Below are 20,340 nucleotides of genomic sequence, written 5' to 3' on the forward strand. Positions count from 1 at the left end.
AGCAATGTATTGCTCTGACCTCAGCCTTGTTTTTTTTTGTTTTTGTGACCCATCATGATCTTCATAACCTTTGTAATCTTCTTAGGATTTATGCGGCTTTGAGGCAATGGAACAAATTAAATGATCCAGCTTTTTTCACTGCCACACATGTTGGGACTGAGAAATAGCTTGTTGTTATGAAGTGAGCATCTCCAGATTTTCAGACGATAATGGAGTAAATGAAGTCGTACATTTTATAGTAGGATGCTTTGTATTCAGTGTGGATCTGCTGCCAGAAATCACATTATCTTCTCTGTCTCCGTCTCTCTTTCTTTTTCTTGCTACTGTCCACAGTATACAACCGCATGATGCTGTAAAATGAAGTCAATGAAGTAAACAGCAGTGCTCAGCGCTTGTTTTGTGTTTGTTGCTTTTTAAATAAAGTGTCAGAATATTTATTGGACATTGGCACACATGGTGCTTTCACACTTGCACAAACCTCCTGAAAATGTCCTGAACTTTTCATGGTGAGCTCAGTGGTGATTCTCGAGCCTGTTGGGGCTCCAGGCACGAAATAATTGGGCGCCCTGCAACCCACATTTATCCCATTTATGTCTGCCATTGTCTTCACGCTTAATCCTCTTCCTCTATTTTCCTGTTTCTGTTTTCTCTTCTATAGACAGATAATTCCTCTTAATTGTTCTTGGTTGACTTTCATTGACAAACTGCGGTTTTTCAAAATATGTAATGCATGCAACACTTAGCAGGGCCACGAGAGCGAGTGCTGTCTGGTGGGGCCTCCTTAGGGAGGTTTCCTACTGTCATTGCAAAATTTGCACGTTTTTTGCCACTGCTGTGGTTAAAAGTTTGTGAGCCCCTACTGGTCGGGGGCCCCTAAGCAGCTGCCTGCTTTGCCCGTTGACAAGAAGCACCTCTGGGTGAATGCATCACAAAATACTCACTGCTAGCCAGTCTGAGGGGGTGATGAAGTGCATATCCTACAACGGGCGCACAAGGACAGTGCAATCTCTGTACACCAACTGAAACTGCTTAAATATTTGTTACTGTCCATATGTTCCTCTCTGCCCTTTTGTTGATACCATGAATGTGTTGGACTACACATGGCTCTGATAAACGTGCAAATAAAGGCAACAAAAAAAAAATGGCATCATAGCGTCAGACTCTGTTGTTTCATCTGCCCAAATTCATCTTGTTCTTTTTGGGCCGCATGCCGTGCCTCCTCAGACCCCCTCTCACATCCCACAGGGTTAACCTATCGCTGTGAAGTTCATGTGGGAACCAGCAAGTCAAGGGCCCTTTCCGAATAGCCACAGTTCAGTAGGCAGTACGTACTTTTCAGTAGGGAGTTTCAGTATACTGAACATTCGTGGTCATTCAGTATGCATTTTTTGGGTCCACAACACTGAACATTTCAGTCTGGACACTAACTTCCGGGTTTTATGCAGTATGGATCTGCCTACTGTGCGCGCCTACTGACAGATTGAGTAGGTACTTGGCAATTCGGATACAGCCAAACAGATTTCAGTGGCAGCCTGTGTATCTGTGAAAATGCAGGTTTTCTTGGCGTCTAAGTATTGGATTCCAACAGTAGTGTTCATATTAGAGAATAAAATACATAAAATACTGGCAGATAAATGCCAGTTTGTCTATGATATGTGTCCTTGTATTCCCCCCATTGTATATCAAGGGACAGCTGATTTTTTAAATTAAATTTGCTAATGTACATTTTTTAATGTCTTTTCTTGTTATTCTTTCAGTGAAATTAAACAAAGCTTAAAGTTCTCAAGCTTCACAATGTCTATCTAATTCCTCATTATAATTCATATTGAAGATGAAGGGAGGGAAGTTTTCTTGTATGGTGATTGGTGTTCACAGTAGCTTCCGGCCTGTGGATTGGCTGGAAACAATTACCTGGATGTCTACCTCCAAGTGCAGTCTACCAGAAAAAAATTAAACTATTATTTGGTTCATGTTAATGCTGCTGTTCAGCTAATGTGTCTGAATAATTCCATGTGGGATGAGCCATGTAAATGACCAGACACGAAAAATAAATATTCATTCATTCATTTATCCATCAGAATGATGGTATTTTCCTATAACTAGCCCAACTGCTTCCCTCCAACAGTGTTACTGCTTTTCTTGGTTGATTTGGGCAGTAAAACATTTAGTTGTAGGAAAAGACTGAGCAGAAAGTCCTACACTGTCTTAACACACCTAAGTGCTCCGTGCCAGAATGTTTTTCTGCTTTGCACATTTTCACTTCAGTGAAAAATGCAGATTGTGCTAGAATAACATGTTCTGTGTTGATCAATGTTGTCATTTGCAATTAGATACTCTGGTAAAAACTAAGCTCTTACATAAACGTCATTTCTGTTATCATTGTTAAGATTGAAGTTATGGTTCTTTTAGTAAAACATTGTTTGAAAGATAAAATTTCAAACAGTAACACATCATTCAACCAATAAATAAATCAATCATTATTTGTATAGCTCGAATTCATAACAAGTGTTATCTCGAGACACTTTACAAAGGAGGCTATGGGATAATATGCTTGTAGGATTTGTCCTTTGTATTCCTCGCCTTCCTATTGTCCACACTTCCTTGCCACTGAGGTGGAGTTTGCAGCAGGCTGAGTATGAACGAGGATATGAATGTGTATGAATGGATTAGCTGATGGAAACTTTACAAAGCAACCTCTGACATCTGTATGTGAATGGGTTGGTGTGACCTGCGCAGTAAAATCACTTTGAGTAGTCAGAAGACTAAATATCTCTGTACAAGCTCCAGTCTGACGACAGTATCAGATAAATAAGGAATGTTTTGAACTACACAATGCTACTCAATAGGTGTCCCATACTGGCATAACTAATGGTCAAAGAAGTATAATCTAGTATCTGTGTTACTGTGGATTAAATCTGATTGAAACATGTTGGTTTGGCTGCACTCCCAAGACTGAAGATTAAAAATATTTAGATAAGAAAATCGTGTGTGTTCAATGGCTTTCAAGATCGAAATACATTATCCTTACAAACACGTTTCTTGCATGTGATCTTTCTTGCCAAATTGCAAGTTAGCTCGAGGTGGCTAACTAGCTGCAGCAAGATGGCGCCTTCAGTATCAGTTGTGACGAGGGAAATGTTTGACAAGTACTGTGTGGTTTAAGGATGGATACGTATTCTCTAGAGTAAGTGTGGAATTACAATCAATGCGCAGTATGCACCCTATGCACAAAATGCTGTTGTAATGGCAGCAATCATTGCCCCCCGACCCCACCCCCAACCCCATTCAAGCAGTTTGATAAGGCATCATTTCCAGAGTAGTTGTTTCATTGTTACACCCACAAAGACACTGATTGGACAGACCCTAAACCTGATCCTGACCCTCACCCCAACCACGAGCAGTCATTTCTCTGTCAGCTATTGTCACGCGTCGAGCATTCAAGTGCAATCAATTGCAAGAAATGGCGAAATGGTGAAAAACCCAAATGTTCCTCTGATACCCAAAGAAAATGTTCCTACATTGTTTAAGACTCTACTTTTGTGTCAAACATACTACATTTAGTCACGCAGTCAATTTATCTTTGATCTTTTGGCCACATATTCTTCTTCTATTATTTGGTCCGACACATTCAACAGTCTTTAAGATTTCTCCCAGTGTTATGTTTCCACTGAGGCATCGTCTTCTCCAGCTGACTGGTGAATGACACCTTCACTTTAAATTCATTAGCTAAATTCTGTATGTGCAATATTTCCCCAATCCCATTCGAATCACTCTGATTAAGGATTCCAACTTCACTGTTTATATGGAAGTGAAAAAAAGTCATCCAATTAAGACGTGCATATGCATGCATCAAGCATTTAGTCCGGGGAAAAAAAAAAATACATCTGCTCGCTCCCTCGGTGTGCACCAGAGATTCCATTCTCCTCTTCTCTCTCGTGTTGGTGTCTTTGGATGTTTGAATTTTTTATTCTTCATTCAACTTTCATAACCTTGTTTGAACAACATAGCGTTGCTAGCCGTTCGACCATCGCCACTTTCCACAAAAAAAGTTTTTCTTCACCATGTTTCTACACATTCCCATAAATACAAAAAAAAACAAGCTGGTCAAAGTGGGGCAGACAACCAATGAGAAACGATCACATCAAGTGTTTGGATGGATATTGACCGGAATAACAAACAAACCACACCACCCCTCTCAACTGGAATTAAATTGTACGAGCTGCATCAAACCAGTTTCTTGTGATTAGAGTGTGCACATGAAGCATTTGTATTCTCATCAGGCCATCACTCTGATTATTTGTGATACATGCGAACATAGCAACTGTGACGGAACTCAGCCTCAAACTCTCCTTCTTACACATCTGGTTTCCTTGGACACTTGTGGTTGCCTAGGAATTATGTTTTACACGGTGATGACATCACTCTACCCCCCCCCCCCCCCCCCCCCTTCCTGATCCTCAGCGTTAATGCGGCTCTAGAAAAGCAGGTTTAAGTGGCCGGAACATGATCAATTTCAATGTCTGCCAAATAGCGTTTTGCGATGAAAACGCTTAAAATTTTGTTCAAAAACCAGTTCTTACACTGGTCCCTTGTCGGTGGAAAAGCCTCAGGGGTAAAATGAGATCAGGCCCCACAGAACCCCACTGTGTGAGTGCATGTGTTTAGGTGTGTGTGTGTGTACCTGCATGAACATGTGTGCATATCTTTTAGTGTGTGTGTGTATATAAGTGTGTATTATGAATTTTTGTGTGTTGTGGATGAAAGTGCCTGTACAGCGTGTGTGTGAGTGTGTGTGTCTACTCCAGCCAGCCTCTAATGGGGATCATGTGTGGAGTCAGCAGCGCAGACACACAAAAACATGCTTACACCCACCCCCTATGCACGGTCCGCATTAACAGACACACACACACACACACACACACACACACACACACACACACACACACACACACACACACACACACATATATGCACGTCAAAACACACTCACAGTGTGCCTCAGTCAGCGAGTTAAGAACAACTCCTTGGGGAGATAAAGCACCAGTTTCTATGTGTGTGTAAACGTGTGTGTGTGTGTGTGTGTGTGTGTGTGTGTGTGTGTGTGTGTGGGTTTGTGTGTGGCGGAACACACTCTCTGTTTCAGAGGGATGGGGGTTTGGTTGTGGTGGTGGGGGTGGGAAGGCAGCGGGGGATGGGAGGTAACGAGAGGAAGGGGGGTAAAGAGAGAAAGGAGAAAGATATGGGCAGTGAGCACAGGCAAAAGGATGGAAGGGGTGTGTGCATGCGTGAGTCAGTGTGTATGTGTGGGCAAGCAGGGAAATAAAGGAGAGTGAGTAGAGAGGGAGAGAAAGTAGGAGATCGACAGGGAGGATAGAGAGAAATGCTGAGAAAAGAGAGAGAGAGAGAAAGAGAGAGGTTGAGGGGCCCGGTGCAGGGAGGGAGAAGAGGCCCTGTAGTTTCAGCCGAGGGGTGAGACAGTCAACAACACATGTATCCAAGCCTTCAGACGAACCTCTTCATCCACGACAATAGGAGAGATCCAGAGCGGTGACTCTCACAAACGTTCCCCACATGTTTTGAACCCTCAGTACATCCTCTTTTGGCATTTCTGTGCAATTCTAAGGATCTAAATGTTTGGGTTGACCCCTAGAAGAGTAAGTGTTGCAATGTTAGGACGATCTGAAAATACTGTGATTTATTGGGGGTCTGATAAATTCACACTCTCTGAATCGAAAACAGTCAGCCAAACATCATCAATGTTGAAAACAGTGCCAGTAGAATGTTTTTTTTTTTTCAATAAATAATGTTTGAGTAGCACTTAAAACTTTGCTGCAAACATAACTTTGGGCATCCAAAAAGTCTACCCCCATTGCTTTTAGAAATTAAAGCATTGTACAGTGTTTATGGCACGCAACAATGTTTAGGATTCTCTAAAAACATTAGTTTAACTTAAGATTTAGTAATGATATTATCCTATAAATTACACACATTCTCCTTCCTTGTCAAACTCTGGCATCTACATTAGCCACAAAGCAACTGTGATTGGTGTGTTAAGCTAGCAGCTTATGGCCTCAAGCCATTAGCCTCAAGCAGAGTTGAGACTGCAAAAGTCTGGTCCTATATACCAACAGATTGTGTTTCATTATCAAACTGGTAGTCTTCACACCAAAATAATGCTGACTTCACTTGAGGCAATGTATCAGTTCATTCGTCCATCCATTTTCTTCCTCCTGTCTGAGGTCATGTTGCGGGGGCAGCAGGCAAAGTAAGTCGTTGTCTGGACTTTCTTCCTGCCATTCCTCTTGTAAAATTTCCGCAAGAAGTTTGGGTGAGCACCAGGAAATATTCTGGAAGATTCAATGGTGCCCATCTGTTACCATCTTTTTGCACAAAGGTCTACTGGAGCTGCTTCATATTCTTTTCATGTTCATTCCACTCATTTGTTGATACTGGGAATGTGTCCAATTTGCATTGATATAATGGCAAAAGCTGTTGTCACAGTGTATAAGTGTGTTGCTTTGGCCTTACTATGACAGACAAACTCACAAATGTCTTCAACCTCTCCTCACATTGTTTTTTAAGTGGATGTTGTCAGTTGGATTTACATACATGAGCCTTGATGCTTTGGCCCATTAGACCCTTAGAAACCTGTAGTGGTGAACCACAGGGCTAGGAGGCTAGTTCAACATCCAGTTCATATTTCTTCTGGTAAAACATAGTTAAACTGCTACAGGTTCAACAAAAACCACTCTTATCTTAAACAGCTGACCAATTTTTCTGTTAAATGATCATATTGAAAATGTTCCACATCATCTGCAGCCATCTTGGTTGTTTACAAAAGCCAATCAATAGAACGTAAACCTGCCCAATATTTGAAATACTCTGTGTTAAAAAAGTCCGGATTTCAGGATAAAACTAAACACGTTCAGGCATAGCAAAGCATCTTTTTCTGGGCATTTATAGTGAGGTATAATTATCGACATCTAATGAGGACCCCATTACAGTTGGTACTTTCTGCTGGTTCTTGTGTTTAATCACTGCCTGTTCACTCTCATTTTCAGTGTTGTCTGTGCGTGAGCATAAGTCACTTTGTTATTCATAATTTGAGTGTTGTACTTGATTCTTTCTACATGTTTTGTTGTCAATAATGATTCTGCAAACACAACATTACCTTGACCTTTCAAGCTTAGTATTAGTTATCGCAACAGGTGATTGCTTTCGCTATTTGATGAGTAACTTGTATAACAGTGGTATCTTGTTTTGTGTTCATTGGAGACATATTTAGAATCAAAGCCAATTGTACATACCTCTGAACTTGCTGTAGCACTAATTTATTTATGTTATTATGACTTCTTGATATATATCAATTTTATACTCTCTATTGGAACCACACACATTGTCAGTTAGCATCTGGGACAAATTGAAATCTTAAAGTCACACTGAATCAAGATGTATGAAATTGACTGGAGTAAATAAACTTGAGCTCATAGATTTTTCTGGTTCCTGTGTCACAGATGCTTCAAGTGTCTGACTTCTTTGAAATGGCCGTAATTATCAGGTGTTTCAGACAATAAGGAATTATGAAAAGGAAATTGTTGGAATGGGAAGTTGAAGTGGCTAAAAGTATTTTGTTAACAGACATCTCTTCCCAATTAACCACTTTGTTTTTGCTTATTAAGAAAATATATATTTCTTAACTTTGAAAACACAAGGCATTTGCAAGATAGCTATTTTAATCATGAACACACTTACAGTAGCAGTTGTTAATACATTGAGAAATGTTACAACACTTCTAACTACAAGACTGCTGGCCATGGTCATGAGAGAACACATTGTACTCAATCTTAGAAGGTGACAGCAACACGGCATCTGAAATTACTCTGAGTTAAAAAAAAAAAAATCACATCTGTAGACTGTCTGTGCAGCCAATTATACCACCACACTCATGTTCGTGTCTCTGATAAAAAAAAAAAAAGGTCTTACAACTGTTCAAACGTTTTCAAGAAAACTTGCAATCTGGATCCAATTTGACATCCTAGTCAACATATGTGTCTGTCGCAAGCTCTCAGGTCAAACGTAAATAAAAGGCTGTGAGCACTTTATGTTTCGAATTCTTGACAAAAAAGAAAAAGACAAAAAGGAAATTGCCACATTACTAAATCCATAGCAAATGTTTTTCTTGTGCTTATATGGTGTAAAGAATGAAGTGTAGCCATCATTTTCAGAGAAACAAAATATCCCTTTGTATTTTTTTCTTTTTTTTTTTACAGATGAAAACATTTGTTTCTATTTGCTTCCCAGGTGGACTGATCCAGTGATTTGGTACTGATAGCATGTAGTGTCAGATTAAAGCACTAGATTTGTTTTCATATGAAAATAGTATAAAGATAGATGAGATCAGTTCTAAGCCAGAGATGGGTCACACAAACACACTAAAAATCAACAATAACTAATTAATTTACCATCATTTAGGTGAACATAACCTTATTTATGACTCTCATTAAACAAATACATCATAATTTATGATAACTTATCTTAATGATACTGAACATAATGTGAAAATAAATCACACACCAAAAGTCAACATTGACTCAGTTACTATGCGGGCAACATACTGTAACAACTGTGAAATAAATATAACACAACTAACATAACTAACATGACATACATTACATGAGATAAAGACCACAACAACAACAGAAGGTAACAAAAATAAGGTGACAAACCCAACGTACCACACATAACATAATGAACATGTAACACCACCTAACTTAACAATACATAACTCAACACTGCATAACGTAACACTATGTAACATAAACCTACATTATGTAATTCTACGTAATGTAACACAATGTAATGTAACACCAAATTATGTAACCCTACATAATGTAACACAATGTAATGTAACACCAAATTTTGTAACCCTACATAATGTAACACTACATAATGTGACGCAATGTAATATAACACAATGCAATGTAACTCTACCTTATGTAACACTACATTATGTAACACTACATAATGTAACACAATGTAATGTTATACAATGTAGTGTAACTCTACATTATGTAACACTACGTAATGTAACACAATGTAATATAACACAATGTAATGTAACACAATGTAGTGTAACTTTACATTATGTAACATTACGTAATGTAACACAGTATAATGTAAAGATGCGTAATATAAAACAATGTAATGTAACACTACATTATGTAACACTACATAATGTAACACAATGTAATATAACACAATGAAATGTAACACTACATAACTTAACACTATGAAACATAACACTATGTAACCTAACACTACGTAACATAAAACAACACTACGTAACATAAAACAACACTACGTAACGTTACAATGCATAGCGTTACACAATGTAACGCAACACAATGTAACGCAACACAATGTAACGCAACACAATGTAACGCAACACAATGTAACGCAACACAACGCAACGCAACACAACACAACCTAACACAACACTACATAACACAACACAACGTAACTCAACACTATGTAGTACTCAGAACTGCTATACACAAGTGCTTAGGAAAAAGATGCTTGATGCAGCACTTTCTCTCTAGATGGCTGCATGCTTCTAGAAGTGTTGCCTTTATCATCCATTTTTTAAAATAATTTTCTGTAGCAACCCTGTCACTGGCACTAGAGGAAAAACAACCAGCCCATCACAAGGGAATCTGTGTGTTAATCAAGATTATTCACCCTGTATGTGTAAAAACATGTTTCCAAAGTATGGAACTTTTCCTTTGATGACATGGATTATATATTGCAAGATTCCACAGGTAATCCACATAAATAGAGGTTAACAGGCTTTAACTGTGATTAGTTATCTTCTTGGTTTTCCAGGCTCAAATGAGTTTTGAATCTCTAAAAGGCTGAATAAGGTAACCAACATGAATGTGTCTGATACTGACATACCGTGTGTGTGATTATTTTCTGTGTGTGTGTATGCGTGTGTTTCACTCCCTAAAGGCATGTCGCTGTCAACCCAGGGAACTTGTGTGTCTGACTGTAAGTTCACAGTACTGCCCTGTCAGAAATAGGCCGGGTTAGGTTAGAAATTGTTTCATAAGCTTAGACTGACCTCTTTACTCTGTGCTTCTCTTGCTCTCTCTCTCTCTCTCTCTCTCTCTCTCTCTCTCTCTCTCTCTCTCTCTCTCTCTCTCCGCCTCTCTTTCTCTCGGTGTCGCTGTCTCCCTCTAACCCAAACATTAAAACAGTCAATACACGAATCCTAGTCCTTCATGACAACACACACACCGATAACCAAAACCTACACTTTTTCTACCTTTTTCTCTTCTCTGCTGAACATCCCAAGTTATTCAAAAAAATCCCATTCTTCATTTTTAATCTTTAAAAAAGTCTCCTTCTCATTAAGATGTCCTGCATACTATTTTCTAATGGCTGTTGCAAGAGTATCTTACCTACTAAAGTGACTGTGGAGGCGACTGAAAGACTTGAATGTGAATGACCCAATACAGTTAATTTGTAAGATATTAAGGTTCATTCATGTGCATGAGTGTCTGTTCATGTGTGCAGTTGTTTGTCTTCAAATGCAAGTGCGTGTAGGTGTGTGTGTTTGAGCATTTAATTGCATGCATGTGTCTCTGTGTTTGTCTCCGTCATCCATTTGACTACCATCTGAATCTGTGGCACGTACAGCAGAGCTACTAAACAGCCGATAGACAGACAGGAGAAAGAAAAAAAGAGAAAGGAGGAGCAGAGAGGAGGGGTGAGAAGGAGTGAAGAAGTAGTGGAGAGAACAAGTTGGGTAGAAGGAGGAGGGAAGAGGGAGAGAGATGAGGACAGAGAGCAGAGGAAGAGAGACAGGCAGAGAGACAGTCAGCATGAGAGAGTTAGACAAATAGAGATACAGCAAGAGAGAGAGACAGGCTCAGGGAAGGAGGGGGGGTGGGGTGGGGGTGGGGGGGCAGCATACAGAGGGAGGCAGTCTGTGGTCTTCCAAGCAGCAGCAACAGCAGCAGCAGCAGTAAAAATAGGGGAGAAGAAAAACAACGATGGCTTGGAAGATTAAATTCCTGTAAGAATAGGAAGTACGGAGAGAGGGAAGGGCCGAACGTAAGGAAGGTGATGGAAGTTCTTGATGCTGCCTCGGTAAAGGTCCTGGTTATGGTACTTGGTATTAAAAGGAAAAATGCAAACAAAAACATTCAAAAGGAGGCCATGGAAAGAACAAATGAAGGATGGTTGCATGGCTACATTAATTTGAATTTTTTATTTCAAATCTTTTGACCAAGCGGAAACCTCCGGTAATGAAAAATGAAGCCAAAGAGGAGGTGCAAAATCCTGCAGTTTGCAATTGTCCGCTTAAGGCTGGCTCAAAGTTAGGCTGAGACAGCATTTCCAGTATGGCGGCTGCTGCCGATGAGCCTCCGGAGCCCCCTGCCGTAACAGATGGCTGACATCACTCAGGCTTCGTCCAGTAATACCTACAGTGCGTGCTATTGATACATGATGTTGATACTTTCTGTTCGGGGTTTTGTTGTTAGTGGTTGGGTGTCTCTTCCGTGGGTTGTCATGATTTTCTGTTGTGATTTGGGTTCCTATGTTTTGTTGTTATGTTTTCTTCTGCATTGTCAAAGCACTTTGTCAAACCTTGTTTTTAAAAAGCGCTACACAGTCCCATACGCAACCAACGGCAAATCACTGTGTGTTCTGGTAATGCAGCATTACGGTTTTTGTTTTTGTGTTTTTTTAGCAATTGAAGCTCTGTGGATCAGACCACACCGACCAGTCTTTGCTCCCCCCCCGTGCATCTATTAGCCTTGGGGACCCATTACCTTGTCCTTGGTTCATTGGTTTTCCTTCCCTGGACCACTTTTGGTAGGTACTGAGCCCTACAACTCAGGAACATCTTACCAGCGCTGCTTCAGAGCTTCACCTCATGTGTCAGTGGTCATAATGTTATGACTGATTGGTGTATATACAGTCATGCCAATGCACACACTCACACACCAAGCAGACACAAATAAAACAACACAACCCTGCAGTTTGCAAACCAATGGGGAAGTTCATGGTGGCCTCGTCCACTTCTCTTAGAAGTCTAAAAACATAGTCATGCTCACTTTCTTAGAAAGCTCATGAGCAACTTACCAAGAACCAGTGATCATGATATTTCTTTTTGAATCTCTTTCCTCTAAAGTTTTTTTTTTTTCTTGAGTTAATGCACAATTTTGCATCATCTGGTCAGACTTGTTCCTATTCATGCCTATGTTTTATGTAATTGTCTCATAGAGAAATTAACTTTCTGTCATTTGAATACACCTTATGAGTCATATATTTCAAGGGAATGAGAACAACACTGATCTTTTGTTAAATGGCTGAATCAATGCTTTACTGTATTTTTACAGTGTTGATGCCCCATAATCAGACACTGCTTCTATAAGTGTTTTATGTTTTACAACACTATTTGGCATTCACTCAGGCAGAAGTCAGGTGTAAAACAAGCAGATTTATTGTTTTCTCTGTCAGCATTATATCCTTATATAGTGCCAGAACGTATGTTGTGTTTTCAATATAGGCGGCACACCTCAACAGGAAAAACATGTTTTCTGCTCCTACTATAAGACAGTGCTGTCTTTAGATGCACTGTATGTGGCAAGTTACAGCACATTGCCTCCAATTTGGCAAAGGACTCCTAGGAAATCTAGAAAAATGACTCAATGGAGTACAAGCTTGTTACCAGGTCACCCCAGGTAGCAAATGTCTACGGGTTGTGACAGGTTCTACTGATGATTGAACTTTACTTCTTCTTCCCTTAGAGGTCAAACTTATCCAGAAGTTGTTGTAATGTAAGATTTAGAGGGCAGTAGGAGAAAACCAACCAAAACCTGTTGAAAAAAAACAAGTTTCTCTCAAGCCCTGTTACCACTAAGCAGTCCAGTTTGGTTTGGTACAGTTTGGTACAGTAAACCCTCAACTTGCTTGCGTTTCCACAGCCAACCATAAGCGGTATTGTAAGCCAGATGGAGATAGCCGCGTCAGCTATGTAATAGTCTGACATCATAGCAGTCCAACACATTGTAGCCAGCTATTAATTAAGTTAAGCATTTAAGAAGAACAGGGACACAGTAAACAAGGAACCCTTTAGGGTCGGATCAGTACCCATGGCACCCCAACTGAAGGGTACCAAAAAAGTAGGACGGTACAGATCCCTTATTTTGGTTCCCAATTTTTGACGGTGGAAACGCCAATAAAATGATTTCATATGGTATATTGAGACAGATGTATGTGTTTGAGAGGGGAGTAAGGGAGAGATGGCCGTCGTCTTTAAGGCTGGTCTGGAAGGTTGATCAGAGATCGGGCGAAGGGAGACACAGAGTAGGGATTCAGTCTCGGGCCCACACTGTACCTGGAATAAGAGAGAGACATGGGAGAGGCACGCACTACATTGAATAGGAAGGGATGAGGAAGGACGGTAAATGGACGAGAGGGAGGGAAGGGAGGGTGGGTTGAAGGTTGTTGTTAGGTGACCAGGTATAAGTAGGATTGTCAGGTTGTGGTGTGGTGTAGGCGTGGTCCTGCTCCCGAACCAAAGTTCAGACATTAACTTCATTTTATCATCCCACAACCCAACATTTTTATTTTGAGACCCCTTAATTTATTGCTATCCTTGAAAGAAGCAACCTCTCTGCTGACTCATCATGCTGTCAAAGTGTGTGGATGAATGTTTATATTAACAACCTGACTAAAAACAGAATAATAATCATTTTTATTCACTTTTTCATGGTGCGATGGATAACAAACTCCCCAAATGTGGACACTGCTCTTACAACTTCTCATTTCCTGAAACAATGGTTTGGATTTCAGCTTCACATTGACATGAAGCAAACCTCTTTTTTGTGTGTTTTATTTTACATTACCCCTAACTTCAGCGGGAAAGCCTGTTAGAATACAGAGGAGGGGATAGGAAGGAAGTGTTTGCTGAGTGCTTGGAATGGGTCCCACATCTATCTAAGAAGCCAATGAGCTCTGATAGAGAAACTCCAACAAACCGACTGATTGGCACTGCAAAGGATGCCATTCAATTAGAAATGAACATGTGAATGGGAAAGCTTCTGAGAGGGATCTGGAGTGATGAAAAATACAGGTTTGCCATGATTGAGCTCAAACCTGTTTTGGGAATTGCTTGTGTGTATGTGCGTGCTTGTGTGTTTGTGTGTATGTGTGTGTGTGTGAGTGTGTGTGTGAGAGAGCACACTCTCTCCCTGATAGGATGGGGCTTCGTTAGGGTAATTACAGCTTTGCTATGTAAATAAGCCTGTCATGGAGGAGAGAGACACACCCACCTCTTTTTCAGACCCAATTAACCTAACTCCCCTGGAATTTTCATACCTTACAATCTTCAGCGCACACACACATGCACACACAAAACCAATTCCAGGACTTTGAAACACTTTATTAAATTGCAAATATACTTATTCCATACATTTGTGCTTATATCCCCCCCGCCCCCTCCCCATCCACAACCACAGAGCCAGTGCAAGACACATGGCTGTGAAGTGAATGTGTCCCAAGTTTAAGAACTAAACTACCGCTACCCAGGTGGTATCGAAATGCACAAGGCATCACCGGGGGCTAACTGGCTGCTGGGCCTGTGGTAAGCAGCATCTATCATCTGAGCCACTGATGAATGTCTGTCCTGAGTGTCTCTGTTGCGTAGTGAGGGGAGCACAGAGTGCACGGAATGACTCATGGTGGTGGTGGAAGGAGAAATAAGGAAAAGGGAGGAGGAGGAGGAGTGAGAGAAGCGAGGCTGGAAAGAAGGGCATAAGGGAGAGCGAACAGGGAAGGAGGAAGCTGCGGGAGTATGATGGTGAAGAACGAGCAGACAGAAGATAAAGACAGTGAGAGAAAAAGCTGAAGTTGGAATAGGCTTCATCACTGTAAGCACAGACATGCAATGGAGAAGAGAGGAAAAGTGGGTGCAGAGGAAGAAGAAATAAAAGAAGGTGAGGTGTAGCGTCAGAGTGAGCAGAAGAAGGAGAAGTGTGAAGATCGAGAAGCATGAACAAAAGCAGGACACAGACTAAGAGGAGGATCGGGAAAGACGGAAGGCTAGGAAGGGGGGAGGAGGAGAAGGAGGAGGAGGAGGAGGAGGGGGGGGAGAGAGACAGAGATAGAGATGAGGGATGTGGGAGCAGGAGGAAGAACAGAGGGAGATAGTAGCAGGAAAGTGGGTCAGAGGAGCGGACGAGGATGTTGGAAGAGGAGGAAGAACAGAGTGATGAGGCAAGTTGAAGAGAGAGAGGGGGGGGGGGGGGGGGGGTGGGGGAGAGAGGGATGGAGAGGGGGGTCGTAATGAAGTTTGGTAGGAAGGACCACCAGGTGAAGACACTTGAATTATTAACCTTAAACATTTTCATATTACAGGTCAACTATTATCATTCATACAATTTGTGTTTGTACGGCTTATAGATCTACGTTTCTGACAACTCTATGCATAAAGGATACTTACACGTTTGGCATTAACGCACCATGAACCACATCTAATAAAGCTGGTTGATACTTTAACCGTATCAAACACATTTCTTGACATATATTACAAGATGTCAGGATATTTCAGTGGAGATTTGAGTGAATTATTTAAAGCAGATCCGGGGTCAGTTAACATAACTCTCATACATTATTTACACAGTTCAACCTACAAGGAATAATGGCTCTAAATCAGTTCCACGTGATTTCACTTCCCAGGAATGAAATTGTAACATATTCATCCAAACGCACATTTTAAGTCATTTTAAAAAAAAACGACAACAATGGTGCACCTCCATCTACAACAAGTGATACTGGTAGGCCTCTGTGGAAGATGAAGCTATGGTAATGCATTTACAGGAGTGTAAGTAAAACCTCAAACTGTGGGGGGGGGAAGAAACAATATGCTACTTCTTCTTCTTTATTTTTTTTTTATATGAGGAAGCAAACCAGTTTCAATTGCAATACAGACACCAATTGTACTCAAGTGGAACAAGGGGGTTGTGGATTTAGAGCAGGAAGTAAAATTTAAGATCCTAAAGAATTGCTCACAAGTGTGCCCAGGTTATAAAGGTTTTTTTATTTATTTAATTATTTAATATGCACTTGAAACTGTTCAATTAGAAAACATGCCAGTCCACTCACTATTATGTAAAACAATCACACAGGGTTTGTGTTAAATGAAGTAGTCAAGTAGTCAAGACCACACTAACCGAGACAAGACATGGTAGACAAGGCAGGGTGAGACCGAGACAATACCAAGACCATGAATATATAAATGTGACAAATCATAATCCAGTGTGCGTCACTCACTTAGAGCGTAACACCAGGAAGGTTGCGGTTGTAACCGGGGGGGGGTAAAAAAATCGAACTAAAAATGGATTGAAGTCATTTGCTCTTTTTGAAACGGATCACAGTAATGACATGCAAAAATATTCTATCAGTGGTGGTCTTGATTGTCTTGATTTAAAATCTGGAGTCTACCCAGTCTGAGGCCGAGCGAATGCCGAGTAAAAATGCTTTCAATTCCGAGACGAGACCTTCAAAAAGTGGTCTTGGGACTGGTCTTGAGACCAAGACGGATTTTGTGTACCACTACACAGGGTACAAAGGGCAACACAATGCTACAAATACATCACTGACATAAAACTGACAACTGCTGTTGGAATGGTTATGGTGAAGGACGGATGGAAAGGTTGAACAAGAGGAAGCTCAAAGATGTAGCACTTACACTCTTTCTGCTTATCTGTATTTGATAAAGGAAAGGAAACATCATAAAAAAGACAACAAGTGCCCGGAGATTCTTCTTATGTTTATTGTGTGCGAGGGAGGAAGAGCTGGGTGACCCTGGGGACCACTGGTTACTTAGATCAATACTGCATCTACGATCAGGCAGTGATAGAGTTTGTTTTCCAGAGCTTAAAAGATACGTACACCATCACCTTCCTTCTTTCTCTCATTCTCTTTAATTCACAATAAGACAAATCAATCAAAGACATTTCTTTATATCTTAATGCTTTATTTCTCCTGTCCATCGTCAGATTTCTCACATTTTAGCAAATTGTGAAAACACAACTTTTTGGTTAAACAAAAGAGCTGGCCTCTTCCTGACCTGTCATTATATATCATTTTGACTGTTCATATTTTGTCACACAACTTTGCAATCACGAAACAGTCATTTGATTGACAGCACAGCAGAGGAGAAAGTGTGTGTTGTTTGTCGGAGATTTTTGCTGGGGATGTTATGAACTGCATCCAATCACTTTGTTGCTTCATCCAGTTTTCTGTCCTCATCCACAGAAAATTTACAACAACCGAAATGTAGGTGAAGTTTAAGTTACATTTAAAGGTTGACGTCTCTTAAAATAATCATGACCAGCAAACCAGTTGCTCAATCTCTGGAACAACCAAAAATGCAGGAAAACAGCAAACTCCGAGCAATTTGATTCATTTGTGAATTAATTAAGATGGCAATTTTGATTACGCTTAGTTAGATAAAAATAAAAGGCGATCAGTTTTATAATGTTTTTGCTCCATATCTATTGCATTTTCCAGTTTATCTTTATGACTTTACATTACACACATTTGTTCAGCGAAATCCAATTCTTGCTGTTTGTACAAATAGAGCCCCTGTTCCTCTTCTTTCTCTTTCGTCTTACTCCTCTGCTCATCATGACGTGTTTGTATTCTCATGTAAAAAAAAAAAAAACAAGCTCAACCACACTCACACACACATTGACTCTCTCTCTCTCTCTCTCTCTCTCTCTCTCTCTCTTGCACTAACACACAGACACATCCACACGCACACACAAATGCATGCGTTGTCCACACATACATCCACCGGCGCGTGCGCACAAACACACATGAACACAGACAGTCAGCTGTGCCCTTCCCACAGCAAGTAGCACGAAAACAGAACACACTGCTTGTCCCTGCCTCGCACACAAACCGCACGCACACACTGACACACACACTGACACACACACACACACACACACACACACACACGTATACACACAAACTCTGCAACTGCCCTCTACACACTCTTAAAGGGACATGATGCACATTCAAACATTGCTACAGAGAACGAACAGCACATCTGAACACCACGTAAACATAAAGGATAAGGCAGATTATCATGAATCATAATAGGAGGATTGAATGTTGTGTGATTATGAACAACATACTGGCAAACTATCGAGGATTAATATGAGCGTTGTGTCATTTGTTTGTATTGTTCGGGAGTGGCAGGCATATAAGGATTATATCACTATTAAAGGAGCTGGATTGAATTCTAACGTTTAAAAAAAAAAACAGCAACTGTATGCTCGTGTGACTCTGCAAGCACTTTTAAACTAACAGATAATCAGATCCAGTGTTCATAGTTTGGATGAAATGTGCGTTGATAGTTTGAAGTAGATGAGATCGTAGGAGTAACTGACCAGCAAATAGGTTCACATCTCAATTAAATGTCTTCATTGAGATTATGGAAATGGTCATCAAGATCATCCTGAAAATCATGTTGCTCTACGTTCGCTCTTAGGTTAAAAGGGGAATTTTTTATGGAACAACAAAACATCATTTACAACCTGGATAGGTCAGCTAAAACAAGAATGTTAAAGCTCATGAGTCCATTTACATTTTTCTTTGGGCTTTGGGTCCTTGTTTGGGAACCGATGGCACTAAATTGCATGAAACCCAGTAAAGTTACTTACAGCCTCCTATTAGGGATTACATAATCAGGTCACTAATTACCTCAAGCAGCTGTGTGCCCAAGTTATTGGAGGGTCAGGGGTGAAAGTTAATGGGAGGCACCTCTATTCTGTACAGAGCAAGGGTCACCCTTTATAGTTGTCCCGCTGCAGGACAGGTACTTGCGCTGAAAAAGGGGTACTTCACTGCTCACACAGATTTACCCAAGGTTGACATTTGGACCACTTAGGAGTCCTTTTGGTTTGACATTGCTACACAAACAAAATTTGGATATGCTTCTTGTCGATAAATACAAGTTTCAGAAATGCAATATGAATTTGTATTCTTAATTTGGCTCTTCACATTACCACAAATGCAGAGTGAGGCCTGAACTTGAAGGCATCCAGGAGAGAACTTGAACTTGAGCGAAGTCGACTAAAAACTAAGACACTGTACCTTTAAGAAGCCCCCACCGTCGCACAACGGGGGGGGCGTGAGCTGAATCCAGGAACAGCGATTGAAAAAAAAAAAAAAAAAAAAAAAAAAAAAAAAAAAAGCTCCACCAGTGGACGGTTTCAAGTTCCCCCCGGCTGAAACCCTGCCTGATTTGTGGGCAATGTTGGGGATGTAGAAAAAAAGGAAACCGGAGCAAAGAGAGCGCAAGGGAGAAATAGGGAGACAACACTAACTGGGTAGCTATGGAGATAGTAGGTTTTCCTGGTAGCTTTCTTTGACAGGTGTCGAGTGGGATAAATTAAAGTATCAGAACAACTTCCAAGATGTACGGCAAGGGTAAAGGAGCTGTGGTCCCCTCCGATAGCCAAGCAAGAGAAAAGTAAGTAAATTATTGCACTGTCACAACACAGAGAGCGAGCCAAGAAGAATGTGCTAGGTGGCTAAACTTGCTAACTGATGTAAACTTAAACAGGGGCACACGGGGCTTCAGCAAGCTGTTTTTTGCGAACATGCATGCCACAAAAGTGATGTTTTTCTTAGTCCTATTGTTGTGTTTCGCTACTTTGCGTGCCCAGCTGGCTCTTTCATCACCCCAAACTACAACAGGCATGGCTGCTAAGTTAGCTGAAGCTGTTAGCTCCACAACCAGTTTCACTCTTTCTTCTTTCTCTCTCAATGCAAAAAAAAACAAAAAACTAACTGGGAGTGTTGAGCGACTTGAGTTGCAATACTTCTACGAGGAGAGGGAGAGTTGCTGCACGTGTTTCCAGTAACAATGCATCTGAAAATGTGCACTCAAGTGCTGAATTGTCTGCGAGGAGCATACATGGTGGTGGTGGTGGTGGGGGGGGGGGGGGATCCCTCTTCGTTCGCGTCCATCTCTCTCCCCGGTGTTTTTGGGAACAATGCATTCGGAGTGACGCTCGGCATTTGTAGCTAGCTGGCTTTTTTTTTTTTGTGTCGCCCCCGGTGGAGCAGCGTGTTTAAAAATAGAATACAGCTGTTTGGGGGGGCTTTGTCACAGAATGGCTCAGGAACGCGTTCTAGAATGTCCCCCCCCCCCCCCCCCCCCCCCAAGCGCGTTCCATTCTGACACTGTTCCACCGCACGCGGAACCCCTGTGGAACCCTTGTGTTCGAGCCGCCGCGACGAGCTCCGCGC

The 20,340-nt window shown here is 41.0% G+C and overlaps 1 protein-coding gene across 5 annotated transcripts in view; it reads left to right on the top strand.

The window, feature by feature from the left end:
- The first annotated feature begins 19,313 nt into the window (after positions 1 to 19,313).
- LOC109997972 (single-stranded DNA-binding protein 3-like) overlaps positions 19,314 to 20,340 on the top strand; it is a 35,384-nt gene continuing 34,357 nt past the window's right edge. For 3 of the 5 annotated variants that reach the window (XM_065966167.1, XM_065966169.1, XM_065966170.1), the window contains exon 1: positions 19,314 to 19,558. In XM_065966167.1, the coding sequence (XP_065822239.1) occupies positions 19,503 to 19,558 (56 nt within the window). In that variant the 5' untranslated portion in view covers positions 19,314 to 19,502. The remainder of the gene's footprint in view (positions 19,559 to 20,340) is intronic. The other 2 variants (XM_065966168.1, XM_065966171.1) reach the window with 1 other exon arrangement.

The sequence above is a fragment of the Labrus bergylta genome, chromosome 18, assembly GCF_963930695.1.
Source record: "Labrus bergylta chromosome 18, fLabBer1.1, whole genome shotgun sequence".
Classification (NCBI taxonomy): domain Eukaryota; kingdom Metazoa; phylum Chordata; class Actinopteri; order Labriformes; family Labridae; genus Labrus; species Labrus bergylta.